This window comes from Caretta caretta, chromosome 1, assembly GCF_965140235.1.
Source record: "Caretta caretta isolate rCarCar2 chromosome 1, rCarCar1.hap1, whole genome shotgun sequence".
Taxonomy (NCBI): Eukaryota; Metazoa; Chordata; order Testudines; family Cheloniidae; genus Caretta; species Caretta caretta.
This window is the reverse complement of record NC_134206.1, coordinates 229,127,990-229,149,771: the sequence shown is the minus strand read 5'-3', so window position 1 is coordinate 229,149,771 and position 21,782 is coordinate 229,127,990. Positions and strand designations below refer to the sequence as shown.

Below are 21,782 nucleotides of genomic sequence, written 5' to 3'. Positions count from 1 at the left end.
GGATAAGGGTATGCATGTGGGCATCCTCAGCTTCCGGTGGAGTTAAGGTGGCGGCATGCTTGGCTTCTCTGTCCGCCCTGCATTGCCCCTGGCCACGTCTCAGTTTTTTTTTTGATGGGCTTTACAGTGCACCACCGCTACTTCCGAGGGGAGTTGTACGGCTTTTAGGAGCTGGAGAATTTGGGGCCCGTAGTTGACTGGGGAGCCTTGGGCCATTAGCATTCCCCTTTGCTTTTACAGGCCAGCATGGGCATGTAGCACCCTAAAGGCATACTTTGAATTGGTAAAAATGTTGACCCGCTTTCCCTTTGACAGTTTGAGCGCCGGGTCAGGGCTACCAGCTCAGGCAGCTTGGCAGAGGTCCCGGTGGGCAACCTCTCGGCCTCTACTTTTTTGACACTCGTGGTCTTTCACCCTCCCGAGTTACCTAGAGTAGTGCCCAGTGTCACCAACACCACTGTGCCCCTCATATGCTCCCTCTTTGAAACCCATGGGTCGGGGATATGGCTGGAGCAGGAGGCACCAGAGGATCATCACCAGCTTTCTATGGCAGGAGAGTTCCCCTATGCAAGGGAAATTCTCTATCAAATATCTCTTGCCATAAAGTAGCTTTAGAGGACTGGAGAATCTGGACCTATGCATTGCCATTTGGTAGATTACTTATTTAAATGCCCAAATGTTAAACAACAGCCCAGCATAAAGAAAAGGGAGAATCAGGACAAAAAAATAGAAAAGGAGATGACAAAAAAAGAAGAAAGTGGAGATACAGATGTCTGTGAAGAGAGGTGATGTAAGCCAGTATTAGAGAACATGAAATGAACCAACGCAACTTGAATATAGACTATCAAATACTTTCAGCAAACTGCTCATAAGAAATCTTTGGACTGTGTATTCTTAGTACACACTAAATGGTTAATAAATTGAGAAAATCATAAGCTCCTTGAAGATAGTCCATGAAAAGGAAGAGACGTTAAATTTGCTGTTAAATAAATTATTCACAACAGTTCATTCACTTTGTGTGTGTGTGTGTGTGTGTGTGAGAGAGAGAAAATTAATTTGGGATTCCTCAATATAAATGCAAAGTTGTTGTAGTTTTTGATTACCAATAATAAAATAATATTTGAAACCTCTCAAGTTCACCTTTGTACCATATGTCATATAAACAAATATTCAGCTTATGTATTATTCCCTTCTGAATTATTAGTAAAAGTCAGGAATTTAGGAAAAAATTTGAGGCAAAGCATTCTGTTTAAATTTGAATAAGAAACATATCTGACAGCTGAAGAAATAAAAAAGATGAGGCATCAAAGCGGCATATATATATTGACAAACATTGTGAGGGATCCCTTGCCTTTGTTTGAAATATCCATAGATGCTAGTTCATTATCAGACTACTTACTGTATGTGTGGCGGCTTTCATTTTTTATCAAGTAACAATCTTTTAGGGCTGTCAGTGAGTAATAAGATTGCATGTGAAGGGATACAAATTGTGGTATAGTGTAAAACGATTCCAAACTTCTATCATAACAAATTTGAGGTGGAGCGAGTGAGTTAAGTCTGGCAGTTTATCAGAAATGGTGATATTTGGCATAGAATGCTATTAAGCAGATTATGTTATCTCTTAGGAACTGAGAATGCTGCGGTCAAGAGGAAATCAATTTCCTAGGGTGCTACAATAAATTTATCTTTTATCTAGCAACTTTCTAATTGCAGCCCCCAAGGGAACAATAAGCCAAAAACCAGGCAGATAGTTTCTTCCCTGACCCCCTTTTTCTTCATCTAAATTGTTTTTGGCATCCTAATAACTTTGCACATTAAAGGTGTGGAAAACATTGAAGACTAGAGTTGTTGATGTCAAATATACAGTAAGGTTACTTGGTAAAAAGCAGACCTTACTGAGCAGTTTTGTGGGGATGTTTAAGTCTTTTTGCTCAGATTACTTTATTAAAGCTGGGAGTGGCCCAATTAGTACTAAAGTTTCTTCCATCCTGCAGGATCTGAAAGAAGCTATATAAAAGAGAAGGTTTTCCCAACTTGAGTCTTAAGGAGGTAACTGTAGTATGGAATATTACCTCTCCTTCTATTCAGGTTTTCATTTCTCCCCCCTATGAATACTATAGCATGCAACTGTAGCAGTGTTCAGAGGCTCTGTAAGTAGATTCATCTTTAACGCTGTTGTTCATGAGTACTTTAGCTGGAGAAAAAAAAATCCTCAGTTTGGAACTGGAGTTTTGTTTGTTTTTAAGAGTTTTATTATTTCTGGTTCTAGTAGTGGTGTTTAAAATTAAGAACAAAAGTTTAAAATACTCTCACATTCTTGTAACTTAAATTCTTTTTGGTCCTGATCCTGCAGCTTCTCTGTACTCGTGGTTTCCCTGTGTCCATGCAGAAAATTTCAAGAAGAGGGCCTTAGTTTATTATGTTCTGTAATATGGACTTTGATTTTAAGGTTGAGATAGGATGGAAGGCAGTGAGATACTGCTTCCCCCTCTTCAGCCTGGATATCTGAGAGGGTGATTGGGCTGTGATTTGCAGAACTTGTTTGAGATGAGGGACCTCAGAAAATGAGCAGAGCTGCTAATGGCCACTCAGTTGCTTTATTTGTCCTTAAGATTAGCTGTTGAGTTGGACATTCTGACAGCCCAGAGCAGGGGTGGGCAAACTTTTTGGCCCGAGGGCCACATCTGGGTATAGAAATTGTATGGCGGGCCATGAATGCTCACGGAATTGGTGTTGGGGTACAGGGTCTGGCTGGGGGTGTGGGCTCTGGGGTGGGGCTGGGGATAATTGGGTTGGGGTGTAGGAGGGTGCTCCAGGCTAGAACTGAGGGGTTTGGAGGGCGGGAGGGGATCAGGGCTGGGGCAGAGGGTTGGGGCTTGGGGACGGGGGGTGAGGGCTCTGGTTGGGGGTTCAGGCTCTGGGGTGGGGCCGGGGATTAGGGGTTTGGGGTGCAGGAGGGTGCTCCGGGCTGGGACCAAGGGCTTTGGAGGGTGGAAGGGGGATCAGGGCTTGGGCAGGGGTTTGGGGTGCGGGAGCTGGCTTAGGGGTGCAGGCTCCAGGCGGCGCTTACCTCAAAGAACTCCCAGAAACAGCGGCATGTCCCCCCCTCCAGCTCCTACGCAGAGGCTCAGCTAGGCGACTCTGCTGTGTGTTGCCCCATCTGCAGCTCCCATTGGCCGTAGTTTGTCCACCCCAGCCCAGAGTTTAAGTGATAGTGAAAGATAAATTGGTGGAATTTAACAAAGTAATAATTAGCTATATAGTTACAAACAGCTCAATATGATTAACATGCTGATTCAGCAAATCACTTAAATGCTTAAGTACTTGTCTGAATTGGGTCCTGACACACAGTTGTGTATGAGGCTATAAACAGTGCATGTTTAATTTAGGGATGGTCAAAAAATTTATGATGGAACATTTTTCTATTGTAAAAAGTCTGTTTTATCAAAATTGAAATGTTGTGAAAAGGTAAAAGCATTCAATTTTATTGAAACAGAATGATTTTTCATTTCATAACTTTAAAAATTTATATGTTTATATATTTTAGTTTTTACTAAACCGAATATCAATCATACAACACCAGTTAGAAGACCAATTACCAATGAGCAAACTAAGTACCAATTTCCAAATCAATTGGAATACAAGTTACAAAACCAAAAAACAATTACCAAGTCAATTACCATAATGAATTCTCAATGTGAATGTCAATTACCAGTTTCCAGTTGCTGTTTAGAATGCCAAACACCAATTATTTTACATTATTTTATTTTATATTTTTAAAAAAATTATTAAACCCTAATTTAAAATAATGTAAAAATAAAATGAAAAAACAAGATATTTCAAAACTGAAACAAAACCTCTTGATTCACCTAAAATAATTTTAAAAAATATTGTTTAACAGAAAATCTCAAAATTTTGACATATTATGATTTAGAAAAATGTTTTCCTCTGAAATGTCAGAATTTTTCATGGAATGGAAATTCAGCATTTCAACAGCCCTAGTTTAACACTCTTTGGGAACCCTTTTATAATCATCTCTGTTGGATATGCAGTGAATTTGTGTGTCCTGTTCTACCTTGCTCGTTTAATGAACATAATTGAAGAGGTGGGCCCAGATTCAGCCCTGCTGAAAGCAGTACAACTGCATTAACTGCTGTGGAGGTACGCCATAGCTGACTTTGGCCAGCAGTGGTTATGTTTTCATAGATATCAAATATATGTAACAAAAATAGCTAAGGCATCCAAAGGAAGAAGGTGAGAACTCTAACATTCCACACGTCTGTCCAAAGATTAGTCATAAGAAGGGCTTTTGAATATGGCAAATGTACCATTTAGTATTTTATGTATGACCATTCTAACGATGTGGGTCCTAATTCAGCAAAGCATGTGTTCAAAATAGGAATAACTTGTGCTTAAAGATAAGCACGTGCTTAAGTGCTTTGCTGAAATGAGCCTCCACTTCATACTGGGAATACTAGTAATATCTCAGTTCTCTAGGTTTCAGAGTAACAGCCGTGTTAGTCTGTATTCGCAAAAAGAAAAGGAGTACTTGTGGCACCTTAGAGACTAACCAATTTATTTCTCTATTTAGTTCTCTAGGGATTTTTGAAAAAACTATTTCTAGTGTATTCTTAAAAAGGGAAGAAAAACCCCCACAACCTTTTTGGGCTGTAGGAGCTACATGATGTGGCAGTAAGGAGCATGGGAATTGTTTAGGAAATCTAAACGGTTTGTGTGCTTGTTTACACACCAATGCTGAAGATGATCTTCCATATTATAGCATTGCTGATGTTTAATCTTGGGGCAGGGATGGCCAACCTGAGCCTGAGAAGGAGCCAGAATTTACCAATGTACATTGCCAAAGAGCCACAGTAATAAGTCAGCAGCCCCACATCTGCTCCGGCCCATCCACCCCCTCTTTCACTCTCCCCCCAGCTCCCAGCCACAGGCAGCTTGGCTGATCAGTGCCTCCCCCGCCCTCCTGATCAGCTATTTCATGGGATGCAGGAGGCTCTGGGGGGAGGGAGAGGAGTGAGGGCATGGTAGGCTCAGGGAAGGGGGCAGGAAGAGGTGGAGTGGGGTCAGGGCCTGTGGCAGAGCCAGGGGTTGAGTAGTGAGCACCCCCGGCACATTGGGAAGTTGGCACCTGTAGCTCCAGCCCCGGAGTCGATGCCTATACAAGGAGCTGCATATTAACTTCTGAAGAGCCGCATGTGACTCCAGAGCCACAGGTTGGCCACCCCTGGCTTGGGGGAAGGTTTGAGCGTACTCCTGCACTTTTTCTTCAGCCCAGCCGTAAATTTACTGGTGTTCTTTTTAATGCTATAAAGAAAACAACTTACAGAATCATGATGTTATTTTTAAAAATGAAAACAAAGGAAGATCTTGATCTTCTTCTGGCCTCCCTGCCAATTTGGGTCCAGATTTTCAATTTAAGAGAGTATTGTAGTTAATGGAGTAGGAATTTGGGAGACAGGACTTCCAAATCCCATTCCCAGTTCCTGACACAGAGTAGTTGTGTTGACCTTGGGTGAGTCACTTAATATCTCTGTGCCTCAGTAAAATATCTGAGGTGCTGTGTAGTTTAAGTATTTAATGTTATGTCTACCTGAAGTTTTCATGATTTTGTTTGATATGAAATAAATTTTGTCAAATTAGAGTTATTGCTGTAGCAGAGCAAAATAAAGATGGCAACTGTGAATGGGTATAGACTTTACTTCCTCCTGGAAATGATAGATAGCTGTGAGATGAATAAAAGGAATTATGTAGCCCAAGAAGAGAATACTGACAATTCCTTAATTCTGATGGCTGTAGTCACAATATATATTAAATATGTATTTTGAAGAAGGAAAAAATCCAAAATAAATAATTATATAGATGGTCTTTGCTGAAAATCCTGTTACTACACCTTGCATTACCTTGACTGCTAAATCAAAACCTGTTATAATCCTCTTTATTGTAACAACATTTCTACCAAATAAAAATGATTTGGTTCCAATTACAGGATTATGATTGGGTAATAGGGTTGTTTTCTTTAGACGTAGACAATGTAAATAAAAGCTGAAGGCTTTTTCACAGTGATGGTAACTGTTTATGTTTTTCTAGGGTTTATTGAGAACCGAGAAGCGTCGAATCCAGCAAATATCAGTCAGCAACAATTAGGCTTGTTCCTAACAGAAAACATGTCTGAAATTGATTTTGAGGAATTAGCCGAAATAGGTAAACATTTTTTTATTGCACTTCAAATAGTATCTTTGTAGAATTACAGATGATTTAATAGAGCGTCTTCATTAAGGGAGAAATTTCACAGGCATTTCGTAATAATATTTTGAGCAATCCAATATGAGTTATAGCCACTGTACTTCTGTGTACCCTATTAAAGCCATTGGGGTTGAAGGTTAGTTTAATACATGCAGCTTTTATGAATTATTGGTATATGTTCCCAGTGCAATTCTAGGCTATCGGAATATCACCATCATCACATATTGTGGCACAAATGGGAGTCATTACTCCAAAGAGACAAGTATTGAATGTGCATAGAGATTGCAGTATTGCATGTTATCTTCGAATATGTTAGAAGAATAGAGCAATATGACCCTGGTTTTACAGGGCTCATCATTTTGAAAAATCAGTGTTTAAAATACCCCAAAAACCTGACTTTTGAGGATGCCAGACTGAACCTCAGAGGAGGAACCTTTCACAATCTCTATTTTACTCTATCTTTCCTGCTCTGTCCCATATTATCACTTTGATTTCCCAGTCATCATGTACTTCCACAGCAGCTGGCTCCCATTTTAGTCCTGGGGACTGAGCCAAAATCCAGTTAAGTCAATGGAAATTAGAATCCCATTGATCTCAGTAGGCTTTGGATCAGGCCTTTCCTTTTCCCCCATAGCCAGGGTTAACAGTAGTAACTGCCAGTAGGAACTGAAGCAGGGTGATGAACTCCTATCATATATAGGCAAAACACAATAGTTCTGTTGTTCTCAGTTTGAAATAATGAATATTTTTTACTATGAGACATCCTTCCTCCTACCTTTGCCAAAAATTAAAGAATGGTTAATAAGGAATTATTTCAAGCAGTTCAAGGTAGCTAGTCTCAAAAAAAAGTTCATGATTTATAGTGGGGCCTCTTTAATCACTGCAGGTAACTACAGTACAAATGAATACACGTTTGCTTTACATCTGCAGTTCTTTACCATGTGAGTCTAAACCAGCCAGGGTTAATTATAAATTTTTACACTTAAGATTGCCTATATACAGTACAAAATAAGCTTAAGAGTGGCTGTGTGTTTAAAAAACTTTGGTTTAAATTTCTGGGTCTTTCATGTTAAAAAGCATACTGTATATTTAGGTCAATACAGCCTTTTGTATATCAGTTGATTCTGGTGAACTCACTGTTCGTAAGCACATTTGTTTACTAAACAATTCCCCCTGTTCTACCCCATGATGTTAATGTGTAACTCTTTCTATCCCTGCCCTGCTTTATTGTTTTTTGTTTGCTTACTAAGGTTGATTATACTGTGCAGAAACTTAAAATTCAAAAGCAAAACTGAACACAATTGTCCTTGTTCTGATTTTTAATATGATTCAAAGTTGGTTTTTTTTTGTTGGTTGGTTGGTTGCATTTTATAAAAAAAAAAATCATGTCTGGGTTGCGTTTTTATTATCCATTACTTCCCAACCAGCTCTCAGGGCATAAGTGTTCTGTCCTTACAGCCACTGCATCCAGCTGTTCAGAGTGGTATATTTTTGCTTTTGTAGTTCATCATTTTTAAAAGGTAGGAAAGTATAAATTTGTAGATAATGTTATGAATTTTATCTTTACATTTGTGTGGAGGTCACAAATAGGTTATTTTAATAGCTACATCTTTTTTCTAAGACTAGAAGTGCCACTATTTTATTTTCTATGGATTTTTTTATTGTGAGAGTTCAGGGAGAATGTAAAGATATTTAAAGAAAACCACACACGCATGCATACCTGTACAAATCCCAGGCCCAGCCATGAGTGTAATCATTTTTCATGTTTTTTAAATGCATTTTTGTTACAAAGCCATGTTAAAAGGCAAAATGAGACCAAAAAGCCCTCCACAACCCTAATATATTCCTGTTTAAAGGATAATCTGAAAGACATTGGAAATTGTGCAATGGAAAACAAACCAAAGAAATTATTTAGAAAGAGTATTTCCCCCACAGTTATTAGTTATTTGCACATAAATCTGATTGGAATCAATACCTTATATACTCTCTTTTCCCATATGTATCTCGGGTAGAGGTCAAGTTATATGAAATACATAGGTGTTGAGAATGCAAAATGTTGTTGTTGAAACACCCAAAAAGTGAAGTTAATAATGTTCCTCTTAGAGTGATGGTCCCTATTGTATTCCACTGAGGGGCACACCATGAACACCATGCATCCAGAGTTGGAGAATTTGAAAGTAATGTCTGTTGGTCCGCGCACATGCCCTGGCTCACCTTGTGCTTCCATCCGAGGTGATAAAGGGCAGGGCGGATCCGTCCACAAGGTATCCAGACCCGATGGTGGAATAAGAACTTTTTAGCCTGATCCCAGTGGTTCTGCCAGTACTAGCAGGGCTCCTCTCTTCCTCTCCTGACAACACGGTGGCTGCATCAGCCAGATCAATTCTCCACCAGATCAATTCAGACAGTTCCAGGAGCTGTTAAGGAGAGTCTAGGGGAAACTCCAGATCCCTGTAGAAGAGATCCAAGATTCCCAGCACAAGCGTCTGGATATCCTTCGCCAGTGAGAATAGCATTGCTGATTAGCAAAGCCATACTGGAAGCTGCCAGAACGGTATGGCACACCCCAGCCACATGCACAGTTACTCCCAAAGGAGTGAAAAAATGCTATGTTCTAGCCACAGACGCCACATTTTTCTCACCTCCACCCCCAAATTCCCTTGTAGTCCAGGCTACTACAGAAAGATCTAAACAACAACACCCTTGATCTACAGATAAAGAAAGGAAGTGCTTAGATCTTCTGGGTTGTAAAGTATTCTCATTTTCCAGCCTGCCACTGAGAATCGCAAACTATCAGGCATTGTTAGTCAAATATGATTTCCGTGATTACAGCAAATTCAAGAAGTTTGCCCTTCAATCTGCGGTAGATACAGCGGACGCTTCTCCACAGCAATGACTATAGAGAGTCATGTGTCAAGAGTCCTGGTTCCACTCTTCTTGTTTACCTAGGGAGCTCCAGAAATGAAGACCTTCCCTTCAACAAATCCCATCTTTTTAACCAGAAGACAGATGAGTTGCTACATACACTGAAAGAATCCATGGCTACTCTTTGCTCATTGGACATCTGCACTCACAACCTGAAGAGAAAATTCCACCAACATTTGTCCACATGATGGCATAGATCTCCTCAGTTGTACCCACAAAGACCTTATGAGCAATAATAACTGGGTGTTGAATGTCATCCAGAATGGCTATACGATTGAGTTTTTCATGCTACCTCCTCCAAAACCCTCCTCCCCATCCCCTTTGGGGCCCACTTTCACTACAGTATTCTTGCCCAAGAGATGAACTCCTTTTTACAAAGGGGATCAGTAGAACCCATTCCTCCGGAATATCAGGGAACGTGATTTTCCTCAATTTACTTCTGGATACCCAAGAAGAAAGGCAGGTGGAAACTAATCCTCAATCTTCGGCACCTCAATCATTTCATCTGCAAGCTCAAATTTCATCTGATCATGCTGGGAGAAAATGGGAAGTGGTTTACGGCTCTTGATATGAAAGCTACTTACTTTCACATTGATAATCACCATGACCCTAGACAATTCACAGTGGGCACCCATAATTTCCAGTACAGAGTGCTCCCCTTTGGGATAGACACTACTCCCAGAGTCTTCACCAAAATATTCTCTGGCGTAGTGGCCCACATCAGGTGTTACAGCCTCATGTTTCCATATCTCAGCAATTGGCTCCTGGCTGCCAGATCCAGGCAAGAAGCACAAGTGTCGACTTCGATGCTACTCAACCTCCTCTATTCTGTCAGAGTTAGTGTCAACATCGAGAAATATATCCTTGAGCCCACACAATCTCTGTACTTCTTTGGGGTTACCAAAAACTCTGTCACAGCTTGAGCTTACTTACAACAGACAGATTTAAGACAATGAGCGACATTATAGCTTGCATCAGGAACAATCCTCATGTACCCACCAGGACTTGCCCATCCCTCCTTGCCCCCCCCCCCGCCACATGGCTTCTTGTACTTACATGACTCCCTTCACATGACTGCACCTTTGCTGCCTTCAGACCTGACTCCAGTCTGTCTGCTCACCCAACCATCACTCCATGGACCTATAATGTTGACAATCCCCAATAAGGTACTGTCATCCCTCCATTGGTGGACAAACCCACATCAGGTGTGAATGGGGGTTTCCTTCCTTCCCTCGTTTTCAGACGACAGTCATCACTGACACATCTCTAGTAGGCTGTAAAGCCTACATGGACGATCACATGACACATGGAACATGGTGTACCCGAGAATCCAGCATGCACATAAATACCCTAGAACTCCAACCAGTACAAAAGGCCTGCCAATCCTTTCTTCCATTCATTCACTCCCACCACATTCTCATTATATCAGACAACACCATCCCTGTCTTCTAGATCAACAAATGGGGGAATGAGATTGAAGGCTCTGTGCGGCGAAGCGGTCAGTCTCTGGAATTGGTACATCAATCACCAGATCGTCTTGTCCACAGCCTATCTCCCTGGGACACAAAATGTACTTGCAGACTCGCCCTGCAGACATTTTTGAGATCAACCACTAGTGGGAATTTCACGATTCCATAATACACAACATTTTCACCTGGTGGAGGACCCTGACCAGAGATCTATTTGTTCTGCAGATGAACAGCAAATGGACCACATACTGCTACAGGGGATGCCTCAGCCACCACTTTTAGAGCGATACTCTCCTACTTTCCTTGTCAGACCAACTCATTTATGCCTTCCCTCCATTACCGCACCTGCCTTGATCTGATGAGACAGAGAGACAGTCATTTGATTGCCCCTTGCTGGCCTAAACAGTTCTGGTTTCCCAATCTCCTCCACATGTCATTCTGCCCACTGATTCCCATCCCCAATTCACCGATCAGTTGACCCAGTACAATGGCTAGATCTGACATCCCAATCCATGTGTGCTACACCTCAGAGTGTGGTATTTAGATGGGCCTCTACTTTATGTAAGGGGACTGTTGCCCCCTTACTAACATTCAGTGGGTGTGTTCTGGTTGGCTAGCTCCCAGTACTAAAAGGGGAAGGGTCTATGCGAAACCAGGACCCTGAGACTGATAGTCCTCAGGAACAATGGAGAGAGACCAATGCTCCAGGTCAGCCTGAATGACAGGGTGCGCAGGCTAATCAGGGAGTCAGGAGCCCAGGGAGGTCCCGTACTCCGTGTGAGCTGGATTTGCCTGGGTCAGACAGAGTGGGGCCAAGCTAAGGAGAAAGCAGGGGCCCGAGCTGAGCCAGGTCCAGAGGGACCAGAAAAGCAGCCCAGAGAGAGCAGACTTGCCCCGGGAGCAGAGCTGCAGCAACCAGAGCCAGAGGGGCCAGAAGAGCAGCCCACGAAGCAGGTCAATGCTGGGAGCAGAGTCACAGAAGCAGCCTGCAGAGCAGACCTGTCCTGGGAGCAGAGCTGCAGCAACCAGAGCCAGAGGGGCCAGAGAAGCAGCCCAGGGAGCTGGAGGCAGAGCAGCAGCAGCAGTGCAGACAGAATGGTGGAGCTGGGGCTGGAGCAGTGCGGAGCTGGGTGCGGTGAGCAGCTGGGGAGAGCGAGGGGGACCCTGGGGGCCCAGCGCAGGTTGACACCTCAGCCAAGAGACTCTGCAGGCCAGGCTTGGATCGTAACCCCGACAGGGCGGGGGCGACACTGGGAAGAAGGGTCCTACCACTTAGAGCCTGAGAGCGTGTGGCCACCACCAGAGCAAGTGTCCGACCCAAAGCATCCCCGCAGCACAGCCAGGGCCTGAGAAGGAGGCCTGGGACTTACAAGGAACAGCCTGTGAACTGCCCTGACATTCCAGAGACACGGTTTGTGACGTTCCCTGCCACACAGCGGGGTGATGTGTTTCCTTTCACCTTTCCCATTTTTCCTTCTTCTTTTTAAAATTAATTGTTGATTAAATAACTTGCATTTGCTTTAAATTGTATGTAGTGGTCAATGGGTCAGAGAAGTGCCCAGGACAGAGAGAGTACCCCGGAGTGGGGACACCCTAGCCCCTGTCCTAGGTGACCACAGCAGGGTTGGGGGTCGAGCCCCCCAGGAATCCTGGGCCCAGCCTTGTTGGAGTTGCGAGGACTCTGCCAGACAGGAGAGTGGAAGGAGAGTCCTCAAGGGCAGGGAGGCCACTGGGTAAAGGAAGTGGGAGCGAGGACTCAGATCCTTTCGCTAGCCCACTTCACCGGGGTAGTGCAGAAGCCAGGAAAGTTCCCCACAATAGCGGGACTATTCCCCCGCTTACATTTAGTACAGACATGTTCATTGGTGGCTGGTATAATAGGCCAGGGAGGCTGTGCCTCCTCTGGTGCTGCCTTGGCTGCCGGACCCCCGATTTTAGGGTTTTGGGGGGAAGTTTTTGATTTATTATGCCCCATGTAGGTTCCGGGGCGGCTGAGGAGGTGGTATGTGCTATTCAGCTTCCCGCATTCATCAGTAATCTCCTTGGACTCCAGAGAGAAGGTGTGGGGCACTCAAGGCTCCTCTGGCTGCGGGGGGTGTCTCGGTGTTGGGGCTGACCGCAAGTTACCGTGGCCTGTTATTACAGGATGGTCCAGGTAGAGCTAGTAGTAAACCGGCTTTGATCGGCTGGGCTGGCTTGCAGCCACTCCAACTGGATAAACAAGTGAGGAGATAAGCAGGGCCCAAGAGTGTTAAGTGTGGGAATAGAAAGCAATAGTGTTTCCTGCCAGAGCCTGCTTGTGGATGTATACACCCCCTGAGAAAGAGCCGATGATAAAAACGGCTATGAGAATTGCTTTAGACGAACAGTCTCACCTGTGGACCTTGGCCTTGTGGGTGCCACCCCATGCTGGAGCAGCGCCTGCTACGAGCCCTCAAGGACAAGGCTGGAGGGTCCGGGACTGTCCGTAGCAGAACAGGCGTAAGCATTGGTTCTTGCTTGCCTGCTTGGTTGCTGGAAAGCACGTATTTAGTAATGTGTGAAGGCTGGGAAGCTTATTATACTTTGGCAATAAAACTGGTTATACTTATACACCTGGTGTGGTTTCATTGAGTGTATCCGAGCCCCCCTTTGGCACGACACTCGGCTCCAGCCGTGTGGAGGGTAGGGGGCCTCGGGGCTGCAGAGGCAGGGCTAGCCTCCCCAAAGGGGGGCTCCACCCACCACCCATGGACGTGTTTTTCGGCTGTACAAAACATTCTTTCCAGAAGCAGGAAAGATTCCACTAGGCGATGTTACCAAGCCAAGTGGAAACACTTCTCATCTTGGGCTCAATACAAAGGAGTCTTACCAGAATCAGCGGGGATCCCCTCCTCCTAGACTACAGTCTCTCCTTAAAGTCATCAAGTCTCGCCCTCCGTTCTTTGAGAGTCCACCTGGTGGCAGTTAGCGTGTTCAACCCTCCAGTGGAAGGTTACTCTGTCATGCATCTGCTTACCGCAAGGTTTTGGAAAGGCCTCATCAGAACCTTTCCACCTGTCCAAATGATCGCACTCCAGTGGGACCTGAATCTAGTTTCTGTGCTAACAACACCATCCTTTGAGTTGTTAGCTTTATGCTCCATGTCCCTCCTTTCTATGAATGTTGCCTTCCTGGTTGCTATTACTTCTGTGAGATGGGTCGGCGAGCTCAAGGCTTTGATGACAGACCTGCCTTTCATGGTGTTCCACAAGGATTAAGTCTCCCTACGTCTACACCTCAAATTTGTCCCAAAGATGGTCTCCCAGTTTCACATCAATCAAACCATCTACTTACCTGTTTTCCTTCCGAAACCACATGCTTCTCCAGAGGAATGTCGACTCCATTCCCTTGACGTATGGCGAGCTCTTGCTCTCTACCTACAGAGAGCAAAACCAAACAGGAAGTCCCCCTGACTACTTGTGGCAGAAGCAGAGAGACTCAAGGGGCAAGCCAGCTCCACCCAAAGAATTCCAAATGGATTTCTGGTTGCTTTAAACTCTGCTACCAACTATCAGGCCTACCTCCTACAGGGGTGCGGGCTCACTCCTCGCAAGCTCAGCCTTCAACCACAGCCTCCCTTCAGGACATTGCACTTGTAGACGTATATATAGCAGTCTTGCAGAGTTCAGTGCACACCTTTTGCAGCACACTACACCTAAGTGCAGGATTCGGCAGCGGATGCCTCCTTTGACATGGCAGTTCTCTACACAACCATTCCATCCTTATCCTCGCACCCTTTTCCAACTTAGGTACTGGTTGTCAGTCACCCTCAGTGGAATAGTCACTTGAATAGCACTCAAAGAAGAAAAGGAGGTAACTTACCTGTAACAGGAGGTTCTTTAAGAGGTGTGGTCTCTATCTGTATTCCACTTCCTGCCCACATTCCCCTCTGCTGCAGATTGGTCAATTCAGAATAGAGAAGGAACTGAAGACACGGTCTGTCCACCCCGCCCTTTATTGCCTCGGACAGAAGCATAAGGCGAACAAGGGTGCATGCACAAACCAACAGACACTACTTTCAAATTCTCCAACTCTGGATGCATGGTTTGCATGTGTAACCCTCAGTAGAATACAGATAGGGACCACGCATCTCAAAGAACCTCCAGTTACAGGCAAGTAACCTCCTCTTCTTGATATAACTTGTATGATAAAGAAACAGGTGACATACAGTGAGCGATATGCTTTGGGAGGAAAATAATGTGTCTCTTTAAATATCAGCCTTTCTTAATTTAAGCTATCAAGTTACTTGCATGTTAGTATATTTCTCAGAATCATTCTTTTGACCAGTATTGAAATACTAATGGCTGTGACTTTTGCATTCAGCTCACAATGTGTTTGATCTAGGTATTTGTTTTCCCACACCAAGGCCTGTGCACGCTTAGGATCTTCTCTGTTTAAGTATCACACTTGTTTTTGGTGAAATGCCATGTCCATGTACAGTAAAGGGCAATATCTACCTTTCATTGAAAATTTCAGTGAAAGGTAGTTTGGGCCTTTGAGAGTCCAATCCAGTGTCCACTCAAGTAAATGGAAAGACTCCTATTGAGTTCACTGCGTTTTGCATCAGGCCCTTAGTGCTTTTCTTAGGCTGTCTAACCCACTGTGTCCCCCAGTACATTTAAGGTTTCAGACAGTGATTTTTCTGTCTCAAAGAGCTTACGGTCGAAGTATAAAACAAGGTATGACAGACAGACGGGGAAGCGTAAGGAAACAGTGAGACAACATAGGTTGTTATGACAAGCAGTGGTCACAGCATAACAACTGCCTAACCATTGTCAAGTTTTTTTGGGCATTGTAGCCAAGAAGAACTTAAAGGAGGGCAATGAGAGAGCTTTGCTGCAGATTTTCATGGGAGCTCCTCCCATGTATGCAGCCCAGCATAGGAGAAAATATGAACGTGCTTCTTTGAAAATGTAATAAATGAGTGAGTGAAGAAAGCTGTCATCATTGGCAGGATGGATCGTGGATCTCAATTTCGCAATATTATATGCAAGATAAAAGAAGGTTTTTTAGTAGTTGATTTTATAAATTCTTGCTTTCTGCTTTAGAATTACAGAAAGATGAGGCAGAACATGCAGTAATGGAGAAGCAAAAGACCTCCTTCACACCAGCAACATGTGAAGACACTGAACTAAGCATTAATCATCCATACTACGATGTTGCAAGGCATGGCATTGTACAGCTAGCAGGTATATATGTAAAAATTAAAATGCATGACATTTCCTAGATTTAGCAGATGTTACTCAACACCTTATTATATTATTTCATATTACACTCTTTAAAGTGATAGATGGGAATAGTGTAGACACTTTGGACCCCAGTTCAGAAAAGAACCTAAGCATATGCTTAACTTCAGACATGTGACTAGAGTTTAAGTACACGCTTCAGTGCTTTGCCAGTTCAGGACCATTGGCCACAATTGGTTTTGTTTAAAAACTAATGTACAAGACCTAAATATGAATAGATGTATTTGTTTCTAATCAGTGAAAATTTGTTTTGTTTTTCATTTCCTGTATGTTCTGAAGCCAGACACATGATCATTCTGTGAGCCCACAAGAAACAGAAAAAAATAACTGAGCAGTCTAAAGTGTTACTGTCTAAAATGAATGAAATGCAAAATGTAAACTTATCAATGTAAATGGTGAAAATGTAAATTTATCTCCTGACTTTCAAAGGTGAAGTCCAGGGGAGCTGCCAGTGCTTCACACCTTTGAAAATCAGGTCATTAGATTTTAAAAAATTCTGCTTTTAATAACGTATAGCATTTTATTTGTGACAGGTAAGCACATCTTTAAAATGTTTATCTTGATAGTGTCCCTTATGGGTTTTTTCCTTTGATTTGTTTTTGGCACTATTTTAACTTGCAACACAACAGTAATGCATAAGCCTGTGCTTATGAGTAACTTTAACATTTTTGCACCTAAACTACAAAGCCTGGCATTTTTTTACAGAATGAAATAATAACTAATAGTATTTCCCACTTGTCACCCTGATGAATCCCAAAATTCTTTACTTGCACAGGGCTAGATCATGAATTTCCCGAACAAGGATGAATTTAAGCATATCCTTCAATGCTTTCCTGAATCTAGGCCATAGATGGCAGTCTAAGAGTCATTAGTACTTGATCAATTGATTTACTCTGGAGATCTTGAAGTATTAGATGAGCCAATTCCCTCTGATATGGCCAGACCCAGAGATGTCTGGGTTGACACACACAGAGGGTGAAATCCTAGCTCTGTTGAAGTTGATAGGAATTTCACCATTGACTTCTATGGGGCCATGATTTTACCCGTAATATCTGTTGAAGATATATGTATATTTTCAGGTAAAACTAATTTATCTCAGCTTCAGCACAAACTTGATACACAATGTAAGAGTTAAACCCATGGCTAAGAGAGTACAAGATTCAAACTCTGTTAGGGTTGTCAACTTTCTAATCGCACATACCTGAACACCCTTGCCACACCACCTGCCCTCCCCTTCCTGAGGCCATGCCCCTGCCCTGCCCCTTCTCTGAAGCCACACCCCTGCTCCCTCCATCCCCCCCTCCCTCTGTCTCTTGCCCTCCCACCCACTCACTCACTTTCACCGGGCAGGGGCAGGGGATTGGGGTGCAGGACTGAGTGAGGGCTCTGGCTGGGGGGAGTAAGCTCTGGGATGGGGCCCAGGATGAGGGGTTTGGGGTGCAGGAAGGGGCTCTGGGGTGGGGTTGGGGATGAGGGGATTGGGGTGCAGGAAGAGGCTCCAGGCTGAGGCAGAGGGGTTCAGAGTGCAGGAGGGGGCTCAGGGATGGAGCAGGGGGTTGTGGTGCAGGCTCTGGGAGGGAGTTTGGGTGCAGGAGGGAGTTCCGACCTGGGGCAGGGTATTGGGGTGCTGGAGGGGGTAGAGGGTGCAGGCTCCAGCTGGGCATCGCTTACCTCGGGAAGCTCCTGGAAGCGGCTGGCATGTCCAGCTCCTAGGCGGAGGGGCCAGGTGGTTCCGTGCGAGGCCGCTGCCTGCAGGCACTGCAACCACAACTCCCATTTGCCATGTTCCCAGCCAATGGGAGCTGCAGAGTCAGCGCTTGGGGCAGCACACAGAGACCCCTGGCCTACCCTGCTCCTAAGAGCTGGAAGTGCTGGCCACTTCCAGGAGCTGTACGGAGCCAGGGCAGTTAGGGAGCCTGCCTTAGCCCCTCTGCCCCACCAACCAGACTTTTAGTGGTCTATTAAAAACTCCTGGATTGTTTTCAATAGCCACTGGGAGTTCGAGACTGATTACAGTAGACTCCCGGCCGGTCCGGGATGGTTGGCAACCCTCAATTCTATTGACTGAGCAAGATACTAATCTGACAGAACAAAAATACTTTCGGGTGTTTGTGTCAGGACCTCAGCCAGGGCTGACCTTAGGGAAAATGGTGGCCTGGGAAACTTGTATTTTGGTGCCCACTGACTCCCCGAGTTCCCCCACAAATCGCCTCTAGACCCTGCTGTCTCCTCCCGCTCCCATTATCCCGAGCTCCCTTCCACGGCCTCGCATCCTAGGCCCGCCCCTCTCCTTGCTTCTGAACCATAGCACCCCCCTGACCATGGTGCTCTTTGTGGTCTCCCACCTGTAAGGCCAGCCGTGCGCTCAGCTGACTCTGGGCTTGGTCTCATACCAACTCGCTGAGCTCAGCTGAGCGAAGTAAACTGTGCTCTCTGATTGGATAGAAGGTCCATTTAACCTTGTAGTAACAGCAGCACAGTGTTTGATCAATGCGTTCCACACCCAAGGCAGCGTCAGTCCTGCTTCTTGTACAGCTCTTGCTCCAGCCCATGCCTTCTCCTGCTCCAGCCCTAATCCCTACCTTCCTCTAGACTCCTGACTCTGATCGTTGGCTTGTCCCCTGACCACTCTTCTGGTTCTGCCTTCTGATTCTGCTTCGGCCACAAGGCCAGACTCCTGTTCACACCACTAGATCACACCACCCACACCCTGGTGTGTGACAGAGAAAAATACCAGGACATCAAAGCTCTGCACGAAGTCCCTGAAGCTAAATTAACAAAGAAGTGTGAAAGAGCTGGCGAACCTTTGAAATAGAAAACAAATTTAGAAACACAAATAGAGAAATTAACAGAGACTTTGAAAATATCAAGGTCATTATAATGTCCCTCCAGGAACCTCTACCACCTGCCTCCTTACACATCGCTATAGGATAATACTTCAGTAAATTAAAGGGATCATCTTTTATATTCAGCTTTAGCAGATCTGCCAGAAAATTGTCCATGAAGGCAATGCTTTTTTCCCCCTGTTATACCTAGCACCTGAATGTTGTGGGCCTGGATTTGAGAGTCTGAACTTTTCCTTCTAGCAATACATTATACTTTCAGTCTCTTGTTGTAAGAGAGGTTTTATTTTATGTTTGTGTACCGCATCTTCCCTGCACTCAAAGCCCCAGTGGAACTCATTGACACTTGTCATTTGTCTACTGTAGCTGCTATTAATTCTAACAGATACCTCAGTGTTTATCCTTCTTGGAGGATATCATAGAAATGTAGGATTGGAAAGGACCTTGATAAGTCATCTATTCTAGTCCTCTGTACTGAGACAGGACTAAGTATTTTCTAGACCATCATTATATGTTAATCATGACTTACAGGCACAGTGCCTGATGCACAGCTAAACCCTCTGAAAGATGCAGTTTGAACATGTCTTCTGAGATTTGCTTATTATTTTTATTTGCATGGCAATCTTAGTGATTTCTCCTGAATTAGGAAATTGGCATGAGAGGAAACCAGTTGTTGAACAAAATATCTAAACACCATGGAAGCAAACAGAAAATATGTCCTCCATATTCTGAGCCAGGCTCTGCTCCTTGAATAGGAGGAGTTTAAATGGTGGGGAAATTCAAAAGGGGCCAAAATTTTTGGAGTAAGTGGTATATATACTCTCCTCCTTGAGCCAACTCCTTTAAGAAAATCATGCTTTCGCTGTTGGTGAGCCACAGGAAACGAGAATACAAAGTGGATAAAGAATGTTAAGTAGCCTCTCTATTCAATAACAGTCTCACCTGACTTATATTTATTTGTGGATGTTCACCTTAGTCTTGTGACATATCAGGGGAGGGGCATGTGCTTCAAGATGGGTTGACCCATTTGTACTCCATTTCTCTGGAGTGAGAACCAGCATGGTTTAAAAAAAACCCCCTCATTTGCAGCTTCCTTGTTTCGTTTTAGAGCTCTCTTCTTAAGCATGTTTGCTCAAACTGAAATCAAAAGGCCATATATATATCCCTGGCTTACCTCCATCAAAGCAAATAGAAGTACACCAGGGATGCATCTGGTTAAAATGTTTACTTCTGTACAGATGATTTTCCTAATGTGCCGACCTTGGTAGTCAAAAATAACTGCTTTAAGATCAGAAAGCAGTGGTTTTAGCTGGCACGTCAGTCAGGAATAACATGCTGGAGCTTGGTAAGCACGTTGAACAATTTAAATGCAAAACCCAAGTGCATTCAAATAGCCAGCAGCTGCACATCAGAATCTTTGTTTAATATTTAAAAATCATAAAATTCTAGAGGAGAATCAAATAAGAAGAAAAGATAAAGGAGGCGGCGGGGAGGGGGAACACTTCAATTCAGCAAAGAGACGTCTCTAGTCCCTCTTCTAACTGGTGCTAAATCAAATTCATATGCTTGCTGGATTTAAAGCAACTCAGAAAGGGATAGTCTTTTCAAATCTCCTTCCCCTCTGGGAAAAGGACAGTTCCTTTTGAAAACAAAAATAATTTAAAAAAATTATTTGTACCTAGTTTATTATACACTTTAATCATTTCTCAAATAAAACAAATTATAAAATTTCAGTGTTTGGAGTGGCTTAGTTAAAGTAACTCTGCAAGCTGTTCTTTCCATTCTAATTTTGTGGTTGAAAGACAATGGAATATATTATAAATGGATAAGGAATGAGAGGACAGAATTAAATTGAAGATTCTGTGCAATAATTGTTCTGGCTTTTACTTTGATTTTATTTTCCACAATAATTTTTTAAATGCAAAAAATGGCCTTTCATTATGTTTTAATAACAATCTAATATTCCACCCATAAATTAAAATAATTTGTACCTGCTTATCATAACAATAGCTTTGACAAGATCCAAAAGATTCTTCGGAGTCTATTTCACACTGTAGAAATAAGAACAGAGTTAATCCAATTTCCACTGTCAAACAAAAGTGTGGTGGATTTTTTAAAGAGTTCTAGCTGTAATAATTGTTCAGACTGAAATTGGGATGTTTACAGATTGACTTGTCTCATTAATGCTGATATGCAGTTGGCTATTTTACATATATGTCAGCTTGAAACATGCAAATTATTCTGCTGGTCTAGTGATGTACCCATTTGTAAGCATATGAACATTTTTGGAATCCCACAGCAGTAAAGGCTGTTGCAGTACTGGTTGTTTTTACTTTAATATTGATTAGAAATAAAATTGAGATTTTTTTTTCTTGTGGTGCAAGTGGAGGAACATGTAAAAGCTACATAATACATGAAGCTCTTTCCCTTATTTTCCTCTGACTGCCAGAAGCTGAGATTGGATGACAGGGGCTGGATCACTTGATAATTGCCCTGTTCTGTTCATTCCCTCTGAAGTGTCTGGCACTGGCCACTGTCAGAAGACAGGATACTGGGCTAGATGAACCATTGGCCTGACCCAGTATAGCCGTTTTTATGTTCCATTATCCTCTCATAGTATGGCCTCTAATTATTTCTTGCATGACCTTGTGCAGTATTTTTGCATGTGTGCTGATTTTGTGTGTTTCTAGAAGAATTTCTGATATCTGCTGTCTTAATACTTAGATATGTGCTTTTGTCCTGTTAGCTGTTAGGCTATAGCTGGTAACTTGAGTTGAGTTGGTCTTGGTTTTAAATGTGCATGTTCACTAGCTCCTACCCCTTTTCCACTTAAAATGATTGTTATAATAATGTCTCCTCTATAAATTTCTCTTTTCCAGTCATTTTAATCGAAAAACAAAAAATACAACATTCACATAGCCTATACAAGAAAGGATGTGTTTAGATTCTATGAAATGCTTTTAAACTGATGCATGCATTAATCTTATTTGTAATGTCTGTATTCCATGCTATAAGGT

The 21,782-nt window shown here is 43.3% G+C and overlaps 1 protein-coding gene across 1 annotated transcript in view; it reads left to right on the top strand.

Annotated features, from left to right (window-relative positions):
• Positions 1–21,782, top strand: part of ARHGAP8 (Rho GTPase activating protein 8) — a 127,872-nt gene that overhangs the window by 26,716 nt on the left and 79,374 nt on the right. The window contains exons 2-3 of the mRNA XM_048825080.2: positions 6,106–6,219; positions 15,725–15,865. Of these exons, the coding sequence (XP_048681037.2) occupies positions 6,106–6,219; positions 15,725–15,865 (255 nt within the window). The remainder of the gene's footprint in view (positions 1–6,105; positions 6,220–15,724; positions 15,866–21,782) is intronic.